Source organism: Ruditapes philippinarum, unplaced genomic scaffold (genome assembly GCF_026571515.1).
Source record: "Ruditapes philippinarum isolate M1 unplaced genomic scaffold, ASM2657151v2 ctg2767_1_1_1_1, whole genome shotgun sequence".
Classification (NCBI taxonomy): Eukaryota; Metazoa; Mollusca; class Bivalvia; order Venerida; family Veneridae; genus Ruditapes; species Ruditapes philippinarum.
Window position 1 is genome coordinate 1 of NW_026864472.1, and position 19,074 is coordinate 19,074.

At 33.0% G+C, this 19,074-nt stretch overlaps 1 protein-coding gene across 2 annotated transcripts; it reads left to right on the forward strand.

Annotated features, from left to right (window-relative positions):
* The first annotated feature begins 1,419 nt into the window (after positions 1-1,419).
* On the forward strand, positions 1,420-15,956 carry LOC132725727 (uncharacterized). Of its 2 annotated transcripts, none has more exons than XM_060710915.1 (2): positions 1,420-1,555; positions 10,904-15,956. In XM_060710915.1, exon 2 carries the CDS (start codon positions 10,935-10,937, stop codon positions 15,174-15,176), a length of 4,242 nt encoding a protein of 1,413 aa, XP_060566898.1. In that variant the 5' UTR covers positions 1,420-1,555; positions 10,904-10,934; the 3' UTR covers positions 15,177-15,956. The 2 variants fall into 2 exon arrangements, with proteins under 2 accessions (XP_060566898.1, XP_060566897.1); XM_060710914.1 differs by lacking the exon at positions 1,420-1,555 and adding an exon at positions 1,575-1,706.
* The last annotated feature ends 3,118 nt before the right edge of the window (positions 15,957-19,074 follow it).

Below are 19,074 nucleotides of genomic sequence, written 5' to 3' on the forward strand. Positions count from 1 at the left end.
GATGGATAACATTTTCCTTTTCTGCCCTTATATGACAATTATAGCATGCTTGTATGGTTAATTTTTTTTATTGCAATATCTGCAGTCAAATTAGGTCAAAGTCAATAGGCGCAGTATACAATAACAAACTATTAGGGCTTGACCTCAGGTCAGTAAGTTGGCCAGACTTAAGAAGAGATTACTTAAGAACAAAGTTACAAAGGTTATTTTAAAACTATACTGATTTATGAAAGGTTCTTAAGAATTGATGTCCAACTTAATTGACGATTTTTTTTTAAGCGAAATAAATAGAGAATTTTACAAAATAAACAAAAATGAATAAAATACGGTTAAAGCATTATCATTATCACATTGATAATAATTTTTTGTTGTCGTTAGTACTTGAATACTTTAAAAAAAAATAATTCCTATAAATAAACCATTAAAATGTCAAAATATTAAAAAAAAAAAAATCACAGTTACATAAATTATGATGTATGAAAATATTTCTTGATTTTCTTTGTATGAATACAAATATTAATTCTAAGGCCTTTAAGATAGTGAGCTTGCAGCAACTGATAATACCATGCAACCAGTGTAGACCACCAATTGCGTGCCGTCTGATCATAGTCTGCATTGCTTATAATGTATTTTTGAAATTTTACATAAATTTGACTAGATTGCATTATGAACAAGTCCATTTAAAGCAATCAGGGTGGTTAAGGTCGTGAAAAAATATTACAAAGTTCATTGTGTCATTTCTAAACGACATTGAACTTTAAATTATTTTATCAAGGATAAGATTAAGTACTGTAATTATTATATAAAGCTGCATGCCTACGGATAACCAAAAAAAATTTTGCATAATCATTATAAAATCATTTAAAAATGTTTTAAGATTTTATTAAAGCAAGGTAAAAAGATGCAAAATTAAAGTTTTAGTTTTTACTGTATGGGGAAAATTTAAAAGACTAAATTTTTCAGTATTTGGGGTTTTTTTAACCCCTTTTTGTATTTGGGGAATGTAAGTGGCCCATTTCAAAAAAGTAAATTACTTCCTTTTTTTTACATCACAATTTTTAAATTTTAAATAATTTTTTTAAATTTTTTCCCGAATTTTTTTATTGAATCTGGAGGCGTGCTCCTTTTAAATTGGGCCTGGTCTATGCAAAGTTGATTTTCCCCAACCCTTAAAAAAATCTTCCCCCCTTTAGTTCATTTTAATGCCAAACCTCATGATACAAAGTTACTTAAAAAAGCTAGTGCACCTTAGTGCGAACGTTTTAAAATTGAAATTTAAAATTTGATTCGGGTTTTTCCCGTGTTGTTTCCCCCCTTAAAAACTTCAAAGTCAAGTGAAACCCATTTTTCTTTTGCTTTTTCGAAATGTAAAAATAAATATAGTTACATTCAAGCAGTTAAAAGGAAAGACGAAAAAAAAAAAAAAGCGTATGAATGTATGAATACAACGCGTTGAGACTGACATTCTTGTTGAGTCAAGGTCGTTGTAAATAAATAGCCGTGTACAGGTATACTTAACGATTATGCTATGGGATTTACAGTGTATATAAACTAGGTGAGCTATGATTAATCTTGTTTACTGACATGTTTTAAAGGAGGCATACGGTTTATTTTAGGACATACATTTATCATGAAATGCTTGGGTACAGTGTGATGTAACAATGCTCTAGATTGAGGATTTTGTATTTTGCTGCTTTTTTTGAAAGGTATGATTTTTGTGAACACTGTTTAAACTTCTTTTCACATGTCGATTTTGTTTTATTTTTTTCATTTGGTAACTGGAAGTTGTCGTTGTAACATTATTGTAAGCTAAAGTTTCTTTGTGAATCATGTTTTTTTGAGGGGGTGGGGGAGGTGTAAATTCAAGCTGTAATAAATTTTTTTGTAAAGTTCGAAAAAAAAAAAGTTTTTCTTTGAAGTTTATATTTAGTTTTGAAATTGAAATATTTTGTTACACTTCATATATTGACACACTGAAAGATTATTGTTCAATTATTCATATGATTTAATTTCTTGATCATAGTATTAGATTATGCTTATTGATTAATTAGCTTATAGTCATGAATGCAACTATATTAAAGCAGCATGCCTCAATGTACAATTGATATTTTATAAGCAACTTAATCATACCTATTATTGTATGAAAACTTAGATCAGTTGGCACTATAATACTTAACCCTTGACCTGCTGAATTTGAGCCATGTCATGACAAAACCAACTTAATGGGTTTATGACCAGCATGGATCCAGACCAGCTGCGCATCCGGGCAGTCTGATCAGGATCCATGCTTATTGCTTACCAGGCAACCCTATTACAAGTAGAGAAACTGATAGCGAACAGCATTGATCCTGATCAGACTGCGCGGATGCGCAGGCTGGTCTGGATCCATGCTGGTCGCAAACGCACTTTGTTGGTTTTGTCATGGCACGGCTCATTTGTATTTCTCACTTTTGCTTCCAGAAGGTGATGGGTTCAAATCTTAACTATGAAGTTAAGAAGTACATGCAGATCTTAGTCTGTGAGATATCTCCAAAAGCTCATTCAGAGAAAAGAGAATTATGTTAATGTATGGACAATTAATTCATAAAATGTTAATGCCATACTTCCTGGAAATTAATTTCTGGAACTACAAAAGGAAAGTTGTTAATTTATTCATTTCTTTAAGATCTTATGCTTTAAGATCTTTTGCCCATAAACAATCCTCTTTGAAGAGAATACAATTGAAGTGGTTTGTACTTGGATGAGAATCATTTCTAAGAAGCAATTAAGACATTATTTTTTAGCTTTTATTGGAATAAGTATTCATATTTGAACATGTGTGCTTTGTCTTTCATTATGTACGCTGTCACATAGATGGTTTGATGTAAAATACTTCACATTATCATTTATTAATGTACTATTTTAATCATTTCACCCATGTTACTGTGGCCAAGTAGTGCAAAAGTTTTCTGGTTATATGACCTTGGCCTTTAACTAACTTGACCGTGACAATGGCGGCTTGATTGTGTAGAGGTAGGATGCTACTAACCTTTCAGGCAGGCTCTTGCTGGTTTAAGTCTCATGTGTTGTTGTAGCACATATTAAAATATAAAAACTATTATACACTACAGGGATAGAAAAAAAAAAACAGTAAATTTTCACCTTATATAACAAAGGCCTTTATGAGGTCTCTTCTAAATGGAAATTTTCTTTAAAGTTATGCAGTTTTTCTACAAATCTGAACTTAAACTTCCATTAATGGAAGCCCTGTTAACACTAGCTTTTTTACTTCCCCAAGCAATTTTAAAGATACTTCTTCCCAAAGCCAAGAGGCTAAGGCCTCTCCCAAAACCCACTGCATGCAGGTCCCTGTGAGTATATATAAGCCATTTGATATTAAAACCCTGTCAAATTATAAATAGCGGACTGTTTCAAAGTTTACACAGGGCAAAGTCCAATTTTACTATACAAATTTGGCAATGTAATGGTATATTATTACAATCATTGATATTGTAAGCAACTGATGAAAACTTGTGCTGAAGGTTTCTGTTTACATGACTATGCAATTTTAATAACCTAGAAGATTATATTAACCCATTCTTATATATTTAATTATTTATAATATAACAATTATACCTTGAAATCTTATTGAAAGATTTCTTAAATTCAGATTAACATATTAATGTAAAGACTATAATTGGACAGTTGTAAGAACATGTGATTTGAGATTTTATGCATTGGTTCCTAACATTTCACTTATTAAACCTTCGGTGCATTAGCTTTTTATGCAAACTTTAAGACCTTTATGGTAGTACTGCTGTTTATTGCACAAAGACAATGAAGGAAAATTGAAACTAGCGCCGAGATTTTTTTTTGCATTGTTTAAAAGAAAATTGTAATTGAAACAGATGAAAAATATTGGCCAGCACCCTAGGTTTTGAGTTATTTTCCCCTGAACGTGAGTATTTAACACTTTAAAGCTATTTTCAAGAGAAGATAGCTCAATGGCAAGAAAACATGCTTGATGGACATTCAGATAAGCTTCAAGATTCAATCCAAATATGTTTAAAATCAACAAATAGAATGATGTAACAGTATATAGCTAGCTAGAGATAATAATTTGATATCATTATGAAAACGATCATACTTTGTTTTATTGGACAGATTTTACATTATATGATAATAAATCTTGATTAGAACATGTTACCAAGTACTTTTATAGCAACACCATAAACCTGAACCACAGTGACTTGACCTGAAAATTGGACATAAAATTAGAGGACCGTTTGGACAGCAAATAATGTTATGTTAATCTAAAATGGTTTCTTTTAGGTCTTAGCAAGTCACGGACAGGTCAAATACCTGGTCAGTCACGTTCCAAATGTAAATAATTTATCTCTACAAAATGACCAGAGATATTTTCAGAATTTTGAAAATGGGTCTCCTCTAATGCATAGTGTGATGCCAAAATTGGGATAAACAAGAAAAATATTACATACAGTCGTATGTAATATAGGTACGATTGCATACTACTTTTTGTGAAGACTTTATGTTTGCTGAATTAAAGGTGTAATGTAAAATGAACAAACATGTCATGAGATATTTTATATCTTTAAACATTTTCATGGAATGTAATTAATGTATCATCATATTAAAGTTGCATGCCTTCAGATGAGAAAAATGATTTCAAGGAAATCAAAATATGAAAAGAAAATTCACGGTCAATTGACTGCTTTGAAGCATAATCACAAAATAAAATTACAGGAAATTAAAAACCTTTTTAATACACTTAAGGTAGAATTTCATTGTATATCATAGTCATGATTATTTATTCATATTAACATCATTATGATAAAAAAAACCCGAAAGACACAGTTTGTAAATACTTATTACAATAAAATATGAAAAAGGTATTTTCCATCGTATGCGACGCGCCGAGGTAAGCTATAATTAAAATTCCCGCGCTAAGTCGCGGTGGTGCTTGGGATAATCACTTGATACTGTAAATGGCAGACATTTTACGATACGAAAATGCCCGGCCCTCCTCGGACAGTTTATCCTGCCGAAAAGATATGAAAAAATACTTGCAATTCAAAGTTTGCTTGCTACATAAAGATTATCGATTAACTCTTTGCACACTTTTTCTCTGCCTGAAGACGTGTTTTCATTGGATTAAACCACAAGGTTAGCTTTTAAAAAAGCTAGTAGCGACTCGCTTCGTAATTTTTTTCAAGGGGTGTGTTTAAATGTAAAAATGACAGTTCTGTTAGCTGAAGAGACTTCAGCGAACATCAAAATAAAAGTGGAGTCAACACTGGCCCGGTGCCCGATGGCCAGTGTATATAAGTTCAGGCCAGTGTAAATTTAAGAAAATTTTGTTAATTAGTTAGTAGAATAAATTCAAAACTGGAATTCGGACCAGTAAATTCAAAATCTTAAACTCATTGACTGAAAGTGACATATAAAGTTCTCTCAGTTTAAACAAGATGAGTATGAGTATATATGAAGGTGCATGTAAACAGATAGAACGAAGAACCTATGTCTATGCACATTTACTATATGGCCTGTTGACCTTGACCACAAAATGTTAGATAGGTAGATTTCATAAAGATGTCTCTTTATACAAACTTAAGTTGTAATACATGTATGTTATTTAGTATTGGAATGAGAGGCACAAGTCATAAAGTAAACACAAGTTGTCAATCAATTCAGCCAGAAAAGCCGGGATCCTATTAAAAAATATAGGGATCCGGAAATTGACCAGTCTAAGAAGATGTTTTTCAGATAAGCCGGGATCCTATTAAAACATATAGGGATCCGGGAATTGACCAGTTCAAGAATATAGTTTTCAGAAAAAGCCGGGATCGTATTAAAATGTAAATAGATCTCACGGATTGGCCAGTTCAAGTATATAGTTTTCAGAAAAGCTGGGATCGTTTTAAAAACATATAGGGATCCCGGGATTTGGCCAATTCAAGAAAATAGTCTTTGATTTTTCCAATTAATTAGGCATATAATTATAAGTATTGTGATTTCCGCATTTTAAGTTTGTTAATAAATAGCTCTAAATATATCTATATTCTAAGTTAAATTAATTTAACGTTCATTATATACAATAAAAAAAATAACGTTTAATGGCCTTTCATTACGACAACAATCAACACAAATATAGTTCATTAGGTTTTTCCTCCATATCTTATACGATCCCGGATCCCGGGCGTCCCGGATCCGGCTAGTAAATACATACACTAAATACCGGAAAGGATAAAATGACCGGAAAAAAAATAAAAAATGCACAGAACCAGATGTACACTTATGTAAATTAACCAAACGAAAACTTACTACAGAGAAAACAGGTGAAATCGCTAAATCAGAAGTCAGTGTAAATATGATTTATTGAAAAGAATTCATAAAGACAAACATTTTAATCATCATTATATCTTTGCGCTCAAAACAATACTTGCTGATTTTTAAAAATGGCGTGAAAATTGAAGGTTTTTTGACGCTTTGTAAGATTAAATTTGATTGGCTAAATAATTTTGGATCCTAGCCCTGATAGATAAATTTTGTAGAAAGCTGGAAGCCAAGCTTCGATTAAATTTTTGGATGGCTTCGGAGTTTTTGGTTGTTTCTCAGTAAAATCCTACCGTAATACCGGCTCGCCGTGGCGAGCCGGCATCACGTTACCAATACACATGTAGGTGTGAACTAATTTCGTGTTCATTAAAATTATTCCGTTAATAGACATATAAAAATCTTATTTACAAATGAATTGATAAAACAACAATCCCAGAAGCATTTAAGATAATAACAATCATTGGAAAAAAACAAATGCATATAAATTGTAAATTTGTGTATGACAACTCACCCCCTAAACAAAACATAATAGACTCAACCAAAACAAGCGTCTGCTTATTCACCTAACTATGTAGTTGCATGACCATGATTAGCAATAGCAAACCAAATCTAAGAGATAAACCTATTGTAAAAATAATACTATGACCACAGCAGATTTCGTACAGAAAAAAGGGTAAAGTAAACACAATATTATTAATATTTACGTTATAGATTGATTTTGTCAATGTCTGTATTTTTGTTTATTTAAACTAAACTGAAAGCTTATATATTTTAGGGTTTGGTTCTGTGGAACTGGGAAAAAATGTCTGTACTTTACAGTAGGAAGGGTCTATTTACCGGACCCAAATGAAGGACTAGTGACTACATGTATACAGAATGAGAACTAACCTTATGAAAAATCAGCTCAAGCTTTTCTAAGCAACAAAAATGCACAAAAGAAATTATTATTTGATATCTAAAAAAAGTTTTCTTTTTAATATATTCAAAAGAATTTTGTAGAAATCGAAGGACAAAGCAGAAATAAAGGTTGTTACAACTGCTTTGTACTAACAGTTATTATCTCCTATTTAATTGTATATGCACATTATGTTCATAAAAATCAGTATAGTTATTTTGTAATGCTGTGTTTAAAATACATCTACCTCAGACTTCCCGAAAGTTAAAAAAAAGCGTCAGACATTTGGTCTGACAAACCATGAAAATCTGTTAGACCGAAATGAAAATCTGTCAGACCGAATGAAATTGAAATTAATCAAAATCAAAGGAAAACTTGTGTTTGTATTTCTAAGACACTTTTTGGTTTTAATTTTTTCGCTGTAAAAATCAGCACATTTCGTACAGCGCATTTTCACCAGTTCTCCTCCCTGTCATACACCAACAATACTCGGTCCTGCTTCCATTTTTCATTATATATTGTCTCAGGATATTCTTTTCATCCTTTTACTGCAGTTCTGCGTGCTCATCTGACTTAGATTTTCGTTTTTTCCCGCGTTTTTGCACCTTAAACAATGCCATGTTGTATACATGCGACTTGGATAAAAGCCAGACGGTCGGACCGATTCGGAATAAAAAATTGTAGGACCTAATCAAAATTTATCGGACATATCCATTGGACCAACATATTTCAGGAAGTCTGTACCTTTCTGAATTTTGTCCAGAGATCATGGAACTTTTGTCTGCCCATTTTCAGTTGACATTACTTAGTTAAAATGAAAAAATCGTTATGATTTAAATATGTCTTAAAACTGCAAATGTAAGTTATATTTGTGCACCAACCAAATAGTAAGTTAATGACAGTGCTGTTGTATTTCTGTTTGCCAGTTAGGGATAGGGTTTTTGGGTTTAACCATTTCTGTTATACATGTTATGGGATTAGGACTAGAGGGTTAAGGGTTAGCGTTATGATTTTAAAACATGGATTTTGCAGCCGGCAGATTCTAAAAGTGCTCCAATGTTAGTTTAAATATTAAGTAGATGTATCATAATTTTGACTTTAATTATAAATGGTACAACATTAACCAACATAACAAACCTTTTACACCTATGCACATTGGCACCAATCCCGAAATAACCAGACAAATTACAACATGTACTCTATAATAATTATCAAAATGTAAAAGTCTGCGGTCTCAAAATAACTTTTTAATTGCCAAAAGATATGTGCAAGATTTATTTTGATTTTGAATTTATGGAAAACTGTGGTTGAAGCTTTTTCCATTAAACTGTTGTAGCGTGAAGGTTATGCACCCTGTTTCCATTACCTTAGTGTTCATATATAATACATGATTTGAGCTTTTTACCTTGTGATAAATAATTCAATATTTTCTTGTAAAATGTTACAGTGTTGGTTTTGACCGACTCAAAGTAAAGTGAACTAAAAAGCATTAAAAAAAAAAAATTATGTAATTTTTTGTGAAAAAAATAAAAGGTTGTCTAATATGTGTGATTTTGTTGATTTAAAAAAATGTTTTGTTTTTGTGTGTATGGGGGGGGGGGTTAGTGTTTATGGACATGTATTATATTATGTAGGTACTTAAAATGTTTATGGAGTTTAAACCAAAGTGCAATATTAAAGTTGCATGCCTCCAGATGAGCCAAAATATTTAAAGAATAAAGAAATGAAATTAGAGAAAAACAATTACTAGGATATTAAGAAAATTAAAAAATTAAAATGATTTAAGTATCTTGTAATAATTCACATGTTATGTGCGAGTAATGACTGACTTTACTTTGCACTATATTTCTATTGCATGACTAACACAGTAAGGGCATATTTTAGATTATGTGGTTTATATGGATTATAAGTGCCATTTGCAATAAGTATGTTACTTTCTTTGCTTGTGCACTATACAATATTTGACTTCAAAAAATGTTTTCAAACTTTTCATGAAAATACTAAAGCATGAATTTGAAGGTATGCTCCTTTATTGGGTTTTATGTATATTTAACAGTTTATTGGATGAGCATAACAGAATTTTACATGAAATTATATTATGACATCTCATGCGAGATCCTTATATGACTCTCACATGACTACTAATAAAGTGCAAATATGAATAACCATGTTTTGATGTTTTGTAATTTTATGGGTTGTTTATACACTAAAATAATGTTCTAAGTAAAAGTGAAGAAAAAATAGAAAAGTAGATTGAAAAGTATGACCTTTACAGTGTTGATTTGACTTGCACATAGGGAAATTTAAATTACATGTTGACACTGACAATAACAAGCTGTGGGAAGTTGGGAACATCTGTTTCCCCCCCCCCCCCCCCCACACACACACACATCACTGTTGTCAGAGGCAAATGTTTTTTGTAAAAAGGTAATGTAAACCATTATAATACTGCACGTTTGTAACGTCGCTTTTCATTGGATAATCGTGACGTTTATATAGTTTTATATACACGGCTGCTGTCGATATTTTACTTTTTCTCCACAAAATGATGTTTGCTGTATTATGAATTCGTTATAAAGATTGTTGACAGGTTATATGGCCGTATATAAACGGCTGTTTGCAATATAACCCTCGCCTAGCGGCTCGGGTTATATTTACAAACAGCCGTTTATATAGGACCATATAACCTGTCAACGATCTTTATAACTAATAATATACATGGAGGTCAAATTAATTAGTAACGCCCTCAGGTGAGGCAAAAATAACTTTAAACAACATGTATGCATGAAAGGCAGGTAATTTTAATGCAGCTGTATCAATATTGATTTACTGTTAATTAATTACTGAATGAACTATATTAAGTTAACCTTAACCATGCTAAATATCTTAAATGGACTTGCCCATTTGTTAATCTGGACAAAGCCATTCACCATTTTAGGGGGAAATTCCTAGATGAGTACTCACAGAATAGCAAACAATGCAGACAATGGGCACAGTCTGTTGCCACCAACAGGCTTATGAAAATTGTGAAATTTTAAATGTAGTGAATATGAGGTCAATGTAATTATATGAATAAAGCATTTTATTTGAAATATATTTTTTAGTGGCTGATTGTGGCAGGATCTGTATTAAATTGAATCATTGATTTGGTCATGTGTCAGTATGGCTTTAATGAATTATCAGTTCTTTATTTTGCTCCAAAATGTTTTAGGTGCATAGTATTATAAGTCACGGCTTTGTCCTTTGGCAGTTTCAAAATTCCATTTCCTGTTCAGTTATTCAATTTTGCTTACCTTAACTGTGACATAGCAGCTTATTTTTGGTTGGTAGATATCTTGATTTGGGTGGGGTCTGGGTCACTTATTTAAAAGGTCAATATCACCAACGCTAAAAATGTTTTTTTACATTTTCGCACATTATAGCTTAAAAGCTACATGTATTCACTGATCAAGGTATGTCATGCTTAATAAGTATATATAAGTATGACTAGTATAAGTCATATGGAAACTTTAAATGTAGAGGGAGACCTCAGTGCCCCTCTGTGCTTTATTTCAGTAACATACATGTACCTTAGTAGAACCACTGACTAATCAAGCTAACATTAAGTTTTTTTGTTTTTTCCTTAAATTCTATGATGGCTTGTTCTAAACGCCTTTTCTATTATCTTTTCAGATTTACAGTAGAACACTTTTGATGGTCATAAATGGGTCAGATTAATTCCGTACAGGATTCTGAGCATGCCTCACAAAATGGACCCATGTCTAAAAATGATGCGGAACAAAGTAAAATGGAAAGAGAGCAGCAAAGAGAAGCGAATTCGGAACAGGTTAGATGTGTAAAAACAAGAATTGATATGCTAATAGAGGATTGTCTGAACACGAAGGATAGTAATTCGGAAACAGATAATGAAAAATTCTTGAAGAAAGACTTTTTGACCTTGAATCATGGGGTTAATAATACAGGAATTGTGAAGCGAAATAAGAACGAGAATGATAAAGATAAAGATAGTGAAAAGGACACTGAAAATGAAGACAGTAAAAGTGAAATTTTGAATGCTCAGCAGACTGATACGAACACAGATGCTGGTACTGAAAAAAGTGCTAAAAAAGAGACAGAGGTTGAACCAGATGAGGGAGAAAATCCGGTTAAAAAGGAAGAGATTAAACTTTCGGATATAATTACTGATATGGTTAATACTGAGTTAACAGAAAAACAATTAAAACACATTCAACAAAGGACAATTACTACCTTTAACACATTTATAGATAAAGTGCTAGATAATTCTCTCAATCAGGAAAGTAACGAAGAAGAGAAATCGAAATCGTCAAATATTTTGAAACTGTGTAGTGAGTCTCTAATACCAGAGAAAGGGAGAAAAAGTGTGGACAGTACGAGTGAAGATAGAAATGATAAGCCTGAATGTGACCGTGATGTGGATAAATCGGATCAGGAGAAAAAAATAACACTAAAGGATCATATAGAACGGTTTCTGGAATTAAGTTTTAGAGACGAGAATAAGGAGGAGGAGACTAAAAGTAGTAAAAAATTAAGTGTACAAGAAAATTTCAATGCACAAGGTCTTGTCAATAGCATGATAACACAGGGTATACAGATAAAAAGCTTGCTAACTACAAAAGAGCAACAAAGTCTTGCAATTCAGAAGATGAATAGAGAATCTGAAAAGCAGAAAAAGCCAGTGAAATATCCAGAACAGAATTTAAGACCCAAGAGTCGTGAAATGTATGGACAAAAGAGCCCAAATTCAAATAATGTTCATGAACAGGCTGATCCTAGGTATAACCAGCCTGTTTCAGGTCAACAAATGGTTGATTCTAAATTTAGGGACCATTATTCAAGTCAGGCAAAGCATGACCCTGGAAACAGGCATCCTCAGATACATCCAGGTTATTCAAGAAGGAATGAAATGATGGAAAGAAATCGAGAAATGCAGTCTAAAATGGAGATGCATGCTAAAATGGAAATGCAGGCTAAAATGGAACTGCAAGCTAAAATGGAACTACAAGCTAAAATGGAAATGCAAGCTAAAATGAATGTCAACCCTGGTTATAAACAGGAGATAGGTATTCCAAATAATATGAGAGCATCAGATCATTCCTCAGCTTTTCATTCGCCTCATCATTTACAGGTGACAAACACTGCTAATTATAACACTGCTTATATGCCAAGAATGCAGGTCAGTCCGGGACAAATTAGGGACATGAATCATTCGATGAGAGGTGAAAGTAAACAGGAAGTGCATGTCAGAGGCTGTATGTGCCCAATGTGTGTGCAGCAGCAACAACATCATTCTAGGCAAGGAAAGATTGATCTTTCAGGCATGGATCATCATCCAGGTAAGCAATCACCACAAGTTCAACATCAATTCTCAGCAGGCAGCATGGCAGCTCAAATGGATAGAAGTCATGGGAGGGAAATTTCAGCGATGATTAGATCTTCTCATCCGGAACTTTCTCCGAGAATGATGGCATATCAAGGTATGCATAAGTTATTACCACATCACCCTCCCATAACATCCACAAAGGTGTATAGTGGTGGTCAGATTATGGTTCCCGGTGAAGTTTCAGCTCAAAGCATGGTTGCGAGTCGACCACAGGCTAACGTTTTGGAAAATCCTCATTATTTAGGGCAGTTCCAACAACGTAGTAGAGAGGAGTATTCTCAAAACGCTTTTAATGAGAGACTTGCTATTAGGTCAGGAAAACAAAGTCCATATCATGCAAGGCCATCTTCAGTGCCCTCTCAAGAACACACCAGTCCCCAGTATCAGCGACCAGGCTCTGGACATCGTATTTACGAGTCTGATTATTCGAGAAATGCAGATTTTTCTAGAAACACAGATTCCTCATCTTGTGCTTCAGATTGTTCCACTGAAGCTCCTCTTGATTTAACGGTGAAAAAACCTAAAGGGGAACCTATTCGTAACAGGTCATCTAGTAATGCATCGGCTGTTAAAAGAATCAATCCATCAAATTCGTTCATAAAGCATTTAGAAAGTAGCGTTGATAAATACTGGCAAGAGTTAAATTCTCCTCCGTCATCCCCTGTAAATACAAAACCCCCGACTCCTATAAATAGAGTTCTCACTCCAAATGATGGTTGGAATGTTACACATGGGTACCCTCAACAGAGTCCAAATGGCACCTCTCCACCTGGTATGCTAAGTATGATGCAAAATAGACCTTTGCCATCACCACATTATACTGGTGGAATAACTGTTGGACAGCCTTTGGTTGATATGAAGCCTCCAGCCTCTCAAAAACAGACCGAGTGTAGTCACCTGACTGGTCCGCCAATGTTAAATAAACAGTCTCCACAACAACAACAACAACAGCAGCAGCAACAACAACAATTTCAAGGTACACAGTCAAACTTTGATTTGAATTCTAAGAGGTTATCATCTAATAATGTATCTAAACATGAACCTATACAAAACATTATCGGAAATCACGACCCTAATGATATTCTGTATTTAATCTGTAGACTGTGCACTCAAACATATGGCAGTCCATATGGGTTCAGAAAACATTTTAGAAATCAACATGGATTCGAACCAAGAGCCGAGCACACAATAGTTCAAACAATTTCAGCTACAAAGACAGCTTTGCATCTTCCACAGCCGCAGTTGATGCAAGGTATTTCAGATATTCGCGAATCTCATGTACAACGTAAGAGTAATTCTCCAGAAAATGAACTAATAAATCAGAAATGTGCACCTAATACATTTACAGTGCGAAAAAGGAGTTCAGAATCACCAGTGGACTCTAAAAGTTGCACTGGTAGTGAAGAGGGTGACAAAAATGAGCTTGAAAACACCGAGACAAAATGTTTAGAGTGCCCAGAATGTGGTAAAACATTCCAACTCAATGACTTTGGCTCATATAAGCGACACTGCCGACAACATGGCAATATTCGAATGAACGGACCATTTACTTGCACAGACTGTCATTTACCTTTTCCTGATCAGAAATCATTACGCGAGCATTATAAAGTTCATGTTAAAGACAATGCTGTAGTAATTAAGCAGGAACATAAAAATGACGAAAATGCTCAAAAATCTGAATCTCATCAGACATTTTATGTATGTGTGAAATGTGACTTGCAATATGACAATATTAACACTTATAATAGCCATTTAACTAGTCACGAAACTGAATCAAAAGTTGACATGGATGATAAAACTTTGTCTACTGCAAAAATACAAACGATGGTTTCTGTGAAACCAGATACTGAAGAATCGACCGATGTTGTAAGTAGTAAGATTGTAGTAAAACAAGAAGCTGAGTCTAATACTTCTCAAGCTTGTCCCGATAGCAGTTGGGACAGCGTTCCTAAAGTCATGGCAACAACATCTATTAAACCTGAATCAATTTCAGAAATAAATGAGTCGACAAATTCTAACTTGAGTAATGCTAGTGAAATGTCTGCAAACAAAGAAGAGGGTAAGAACAGTTCATCAGAGCTAGTATCGAGTAAAGGTTTTGAATCTAGCTCAGAAAATGAAAAGAAAAGGGAAGAAAATGAGGAATTTATATACAAGCATAAAAAGTTTTTCCATCATCGTAAAAGAGCTAGCTCATCGCAGTCGACTGATGCGAGTGATGTAAAACAGGCGAAAATAAGCACAGACGAAACATCTACATCGTCGGTTTCATCACTAGGAGAAAATGTGACGGCATCTAGTTCAACATCAGTGGTCCTGAATTCATCATGTGACTCGACTGGAATGTTAGATTCTAAAGGTACAGAAGTTGTAAACAAAGCAAGTGAAAACTTTGACAATAAGACTGAAGAAAGTAATGATAAAACTAAAGTTTCTGTAGGGAAGAGTATAGAAAATGTCTTGGAAAAGCCTGTTAAAACAGAGGCTCGACACAGTCTTCCATTTGTTTGGGACCGTACAACAAGAAGTCAGAAAAAGTTATAGACTTTGCTCTTATTGCTGTTTACATCTTAGTGTCCAAGGAGAGGTAGATTTTTTTTAACTCATTCCTTCTTATGTATGATTTCATGAAGATTTTTTTTTATTACCTAATTTAAGATAATCAAAACGTAAGTGTAAACTTTCATTATTTGTGTCCTTTCGGATCATCAGTTCAAAGTAATTGTTTAATATTTTTCAGTACTTATTTTCATTACATATTACTCTAAATGGTCATTAAATTCGTAAAATAGGATAAAAAAAAAACAATAGACAGAAGCTGTTAATGTTTTTATGTTGTCAGAAATTGTACTTATTTATTTAATAAGGAACATTAGAACAATTATTTTGTGATAATAAAGGCAGATAATTAAGACAGAATTTAGAAATAATTATCAAGAATGTATTCACATATATTGTTACACAAGAACTACTGGTGACGTGTAATTGGTTCATTTTCTTAATTTATTCCTTATGAATATTAATGAGATTGGAATTTATTCATGGTATTTGTACAAATTTAGAGTAGCTTTTTTTGTACATAAACAACAGTTGTGCCACGAGCAACAGATGTAGGTTATTGTCAATGTGTTCAATACTGTTTAATTGATCAATGAGTTAAAACAGTGACATTTTGTAACCTTGAATTTAAAGCTATAAACAACAGGCATTTTGTTTTTTTAGACCATTAACAACAGTAACATACGCATAGATTTGAGAAAATGTGAAGCAAATTGTTTTATTTGGGAACTTTAGTATATTGGTAATGAAAGGAACATAGAAAATGAAAAATTACGAAAAGTCAGTGCAGGAGAGATATAGAGGATATTGAATGAGTGTAAGTTTAATACTGAATTTATTGAACGAGTTGAATAAAATTATATTATGCGAGCCTCTGGCGAGCGTAATATTATTTTATTCAACGAGTTCAATAAATTTAGTATTAAACTTACATGAATTTAATATTCTATTTATCACATACCAAAACTAAAGTTCATTAGAAGTGAAAAGGCCCATTTGTCATTGACGCGCCTAATTAGTATAATGCTAACATTTAACGCGTCTTAATACTATGTTTATATAACAAAAATGACTTCACGTCAAAATATATGCACGGCTGTGCAATACCATTTTTACGGAGTCGTAAATGCTGCACGGCTATGTGTTTAACTCTCTTATGAAATCCTTTTGTCAGTCTGTTGTCTAAGCCAGACTAAGGGGAAAAAACCACAACAAACATTATCAATTTGGAATTTTTTAAAAAGTCACATGCTTACTACTTTTTTTTTTGGACATTAAAATGCCTTTTATTACCTGAAAAAAATGCCTTTTATTACCAGAAATTTCGAATTTAAGAAAAACAAAGACCTGCTCAAACCAAAAGTGAAAAGCATTTGCCACCATGCAGTGTTGTGCTAGGCTAGCCTGCCATCCGTGGAGTCTGACCAGGCTCTATACTGTTGGTTGCTAAGCCCATATACTGTTGGTTGCTAAGCCCAGTTTTTGCGTTTTGATACTGAAATTCCTTTAAATTGAAATATACTTTTTCAAAGCTTGGTAAACCTATTATTTAAAATCAGTAGACTGATTGTTAAGAGGCACTTATTTGACATTTGTTTTTTTTTACTATTTTTTTGAAAGCATTTCGTATTGGAAAAGCAATCAAGAACTTTTTTACATTGTTATAGGTCAATAACGTCACCTTGACTTACAACGTCACCTTGACTTACTTTGTAAGTACCCTAGTTTATTTCAACTATTGATGTGGCAGTTAAATTTGTACTGTAAAAGGGTTTTGACATTATAATTCAACCTGTACATGTATGTAGTTGAAAAAGTTAATGTGATTTTATGATTCAAAAGAACTTATGTGACAAAGTATACATTACCGTGGAGCTTTTATGTTGGTATCAAATTATATATAAAATGACAGGTGTCAGATTACGTACCCTGTTTAAGTAGTAAAATGTTACAAACATTTTTGTCTCTGATAATCATAAATACCTTGTGATTTTAGTCGTTATTTTTTGTGACTATGTATGTTAGTGTTTATTAAAATTATGAAACCAAAAAGAAGCGACTGGTCTAGGGACAATATTTTGTGACTATAAACATGAAGTCATAACAATGGTAAAAAGTCCAGACTTATCTAAACAAAAAGTGCTCTTGCATAACTGTTGTAAAGATAATCGCAATAAATAATGCCCTGTCCTATATATTGCCCTGAAAATATACAGGTTCACTGTACTTATAGGTTATAAAGATAATACATGCATAATTAACACATGAAATTTCTTTGATCATATCTTAGATATGACCCAGTCACGTTGAGGTCAACTTAGTGTCCGTAATTAATAATGACCAGAGGAAATTAGAAACTCCCTTGCGGCTTTTGACAAATTAAGATAAAGGAAAAGTACAAACTTGCTAAAATGATATATCCCATCATGAAAAGAATGTTAAGATAAAAAAATATACTTGAAATACCAATATGATAATTGTATGTAATTGAATGTTTTGTTTTTTAACTTTCAAGGCATTTACAAGGTAAAGCAACTGTGCAATAAAAAAGTGTTAACTTAAAAAAGTATGCAATGTATACTCTGGTTTAAGTAATTCTAACATTTAGATTATGCATTTCCAAATTCAAAGTATGATATGTCTATTATAAAAATTAACACTTGGCTCAAGTCAGGCTGAACATTGTAGCAGTCGAACATGAATGATCTTTAGGCTAGTAAATTCATTTTTATGATAATAAAACCCCTCCAGTTGAAAATGGGCAGGTCCAAATTCAAAGCAGGACAAATCCATTCAATATATTAAGCAGGGTAGGGTTTATATTTAATTACAGTACATTTATATTACAAGCAGTTTGTCAACATCTGTGGTTCTGTCTGCAGTTAAGGTCCTTGACCTCAAACCACTCGCCCCTCACTGCCATGGGTTTGAATCTCTTCGGAGCATGTGAGGAAGCTATCCAGATAGATTACGTAATGTCAGTGGTTTTACTCAGGTGCCAGTGCGTGCCTGAAATAATGCATGGAGGGGCTCCTGAGGTCTTCCTCCACCAGTTAAGCTGGAACATTACCATATGACCTATACTGTATCGGTGCCATGCAAAACCCACCCAATCAGTCAATCAATCAATCAATCTGTCTGCAGTTTGTTGTTTGTTTTTTCTTGCTAATAATAAGGTGTTGTTAGTGTCAAGGTTACTAAATTGAAAATAAATTGCTACCAAAGGAGATGAACTACCTTTATTTCAAATGTGCAATTAAAACTACATCCTCAGTTAGTCATCATAATCAATTACATTATTTTGTTGATAAAGCACGTTGTAACATGTACTTCATTGTATGCAGATTTTGACATTGAATACCTTTTAAAGACCAAGCTTGAACATTTTGGTTTTTTTCATGTGGTAATTCAAAGGTTGATATATTCACTTGAGGCAGTGTTATATAACCTTAATTAAATATAATTGTTATTGAATGATTATTATTAAAATTGTAATTTATTGGGTGTTTTTTGCCGCATTGTTTTCATCCATTGAAACTGAGGGTCATGGTCACGTTGGTTAAAACAGAATTCCCAAGTTTTCCTACATTTTAGCTTGGTCAAAGCGGCACAAATGAATTCTTACCATCGCTGATACAGATATTATTGTTAAATCAGATTGAGAATATGTGACTGTCCCACATTTCCATGCAGTCTCTTCGGACTTTTTTCCTATCGGCTGCTTGTTTTCATCATTGTGGTCTTAAAGTTCCCTTAAACTAAAACTGAACTGTTCCAAATTCAAACATAAGGCAAGTCCATTTCATAAATTTAGCAGGGTCAAAACTGATATAAGCCTTACCATGATTGAGATTATTGAGATGATATTTTGTAAACTGCTCAA

Coding starts and splice junctions, on each gene's coding strand:
- LOC132725727 (XM_060710915.1), top strand. CDS start 10,935: ATGGGTCAGATTAATTCCGTACAGGATTCTGAGCATGCCTCACAAAAT.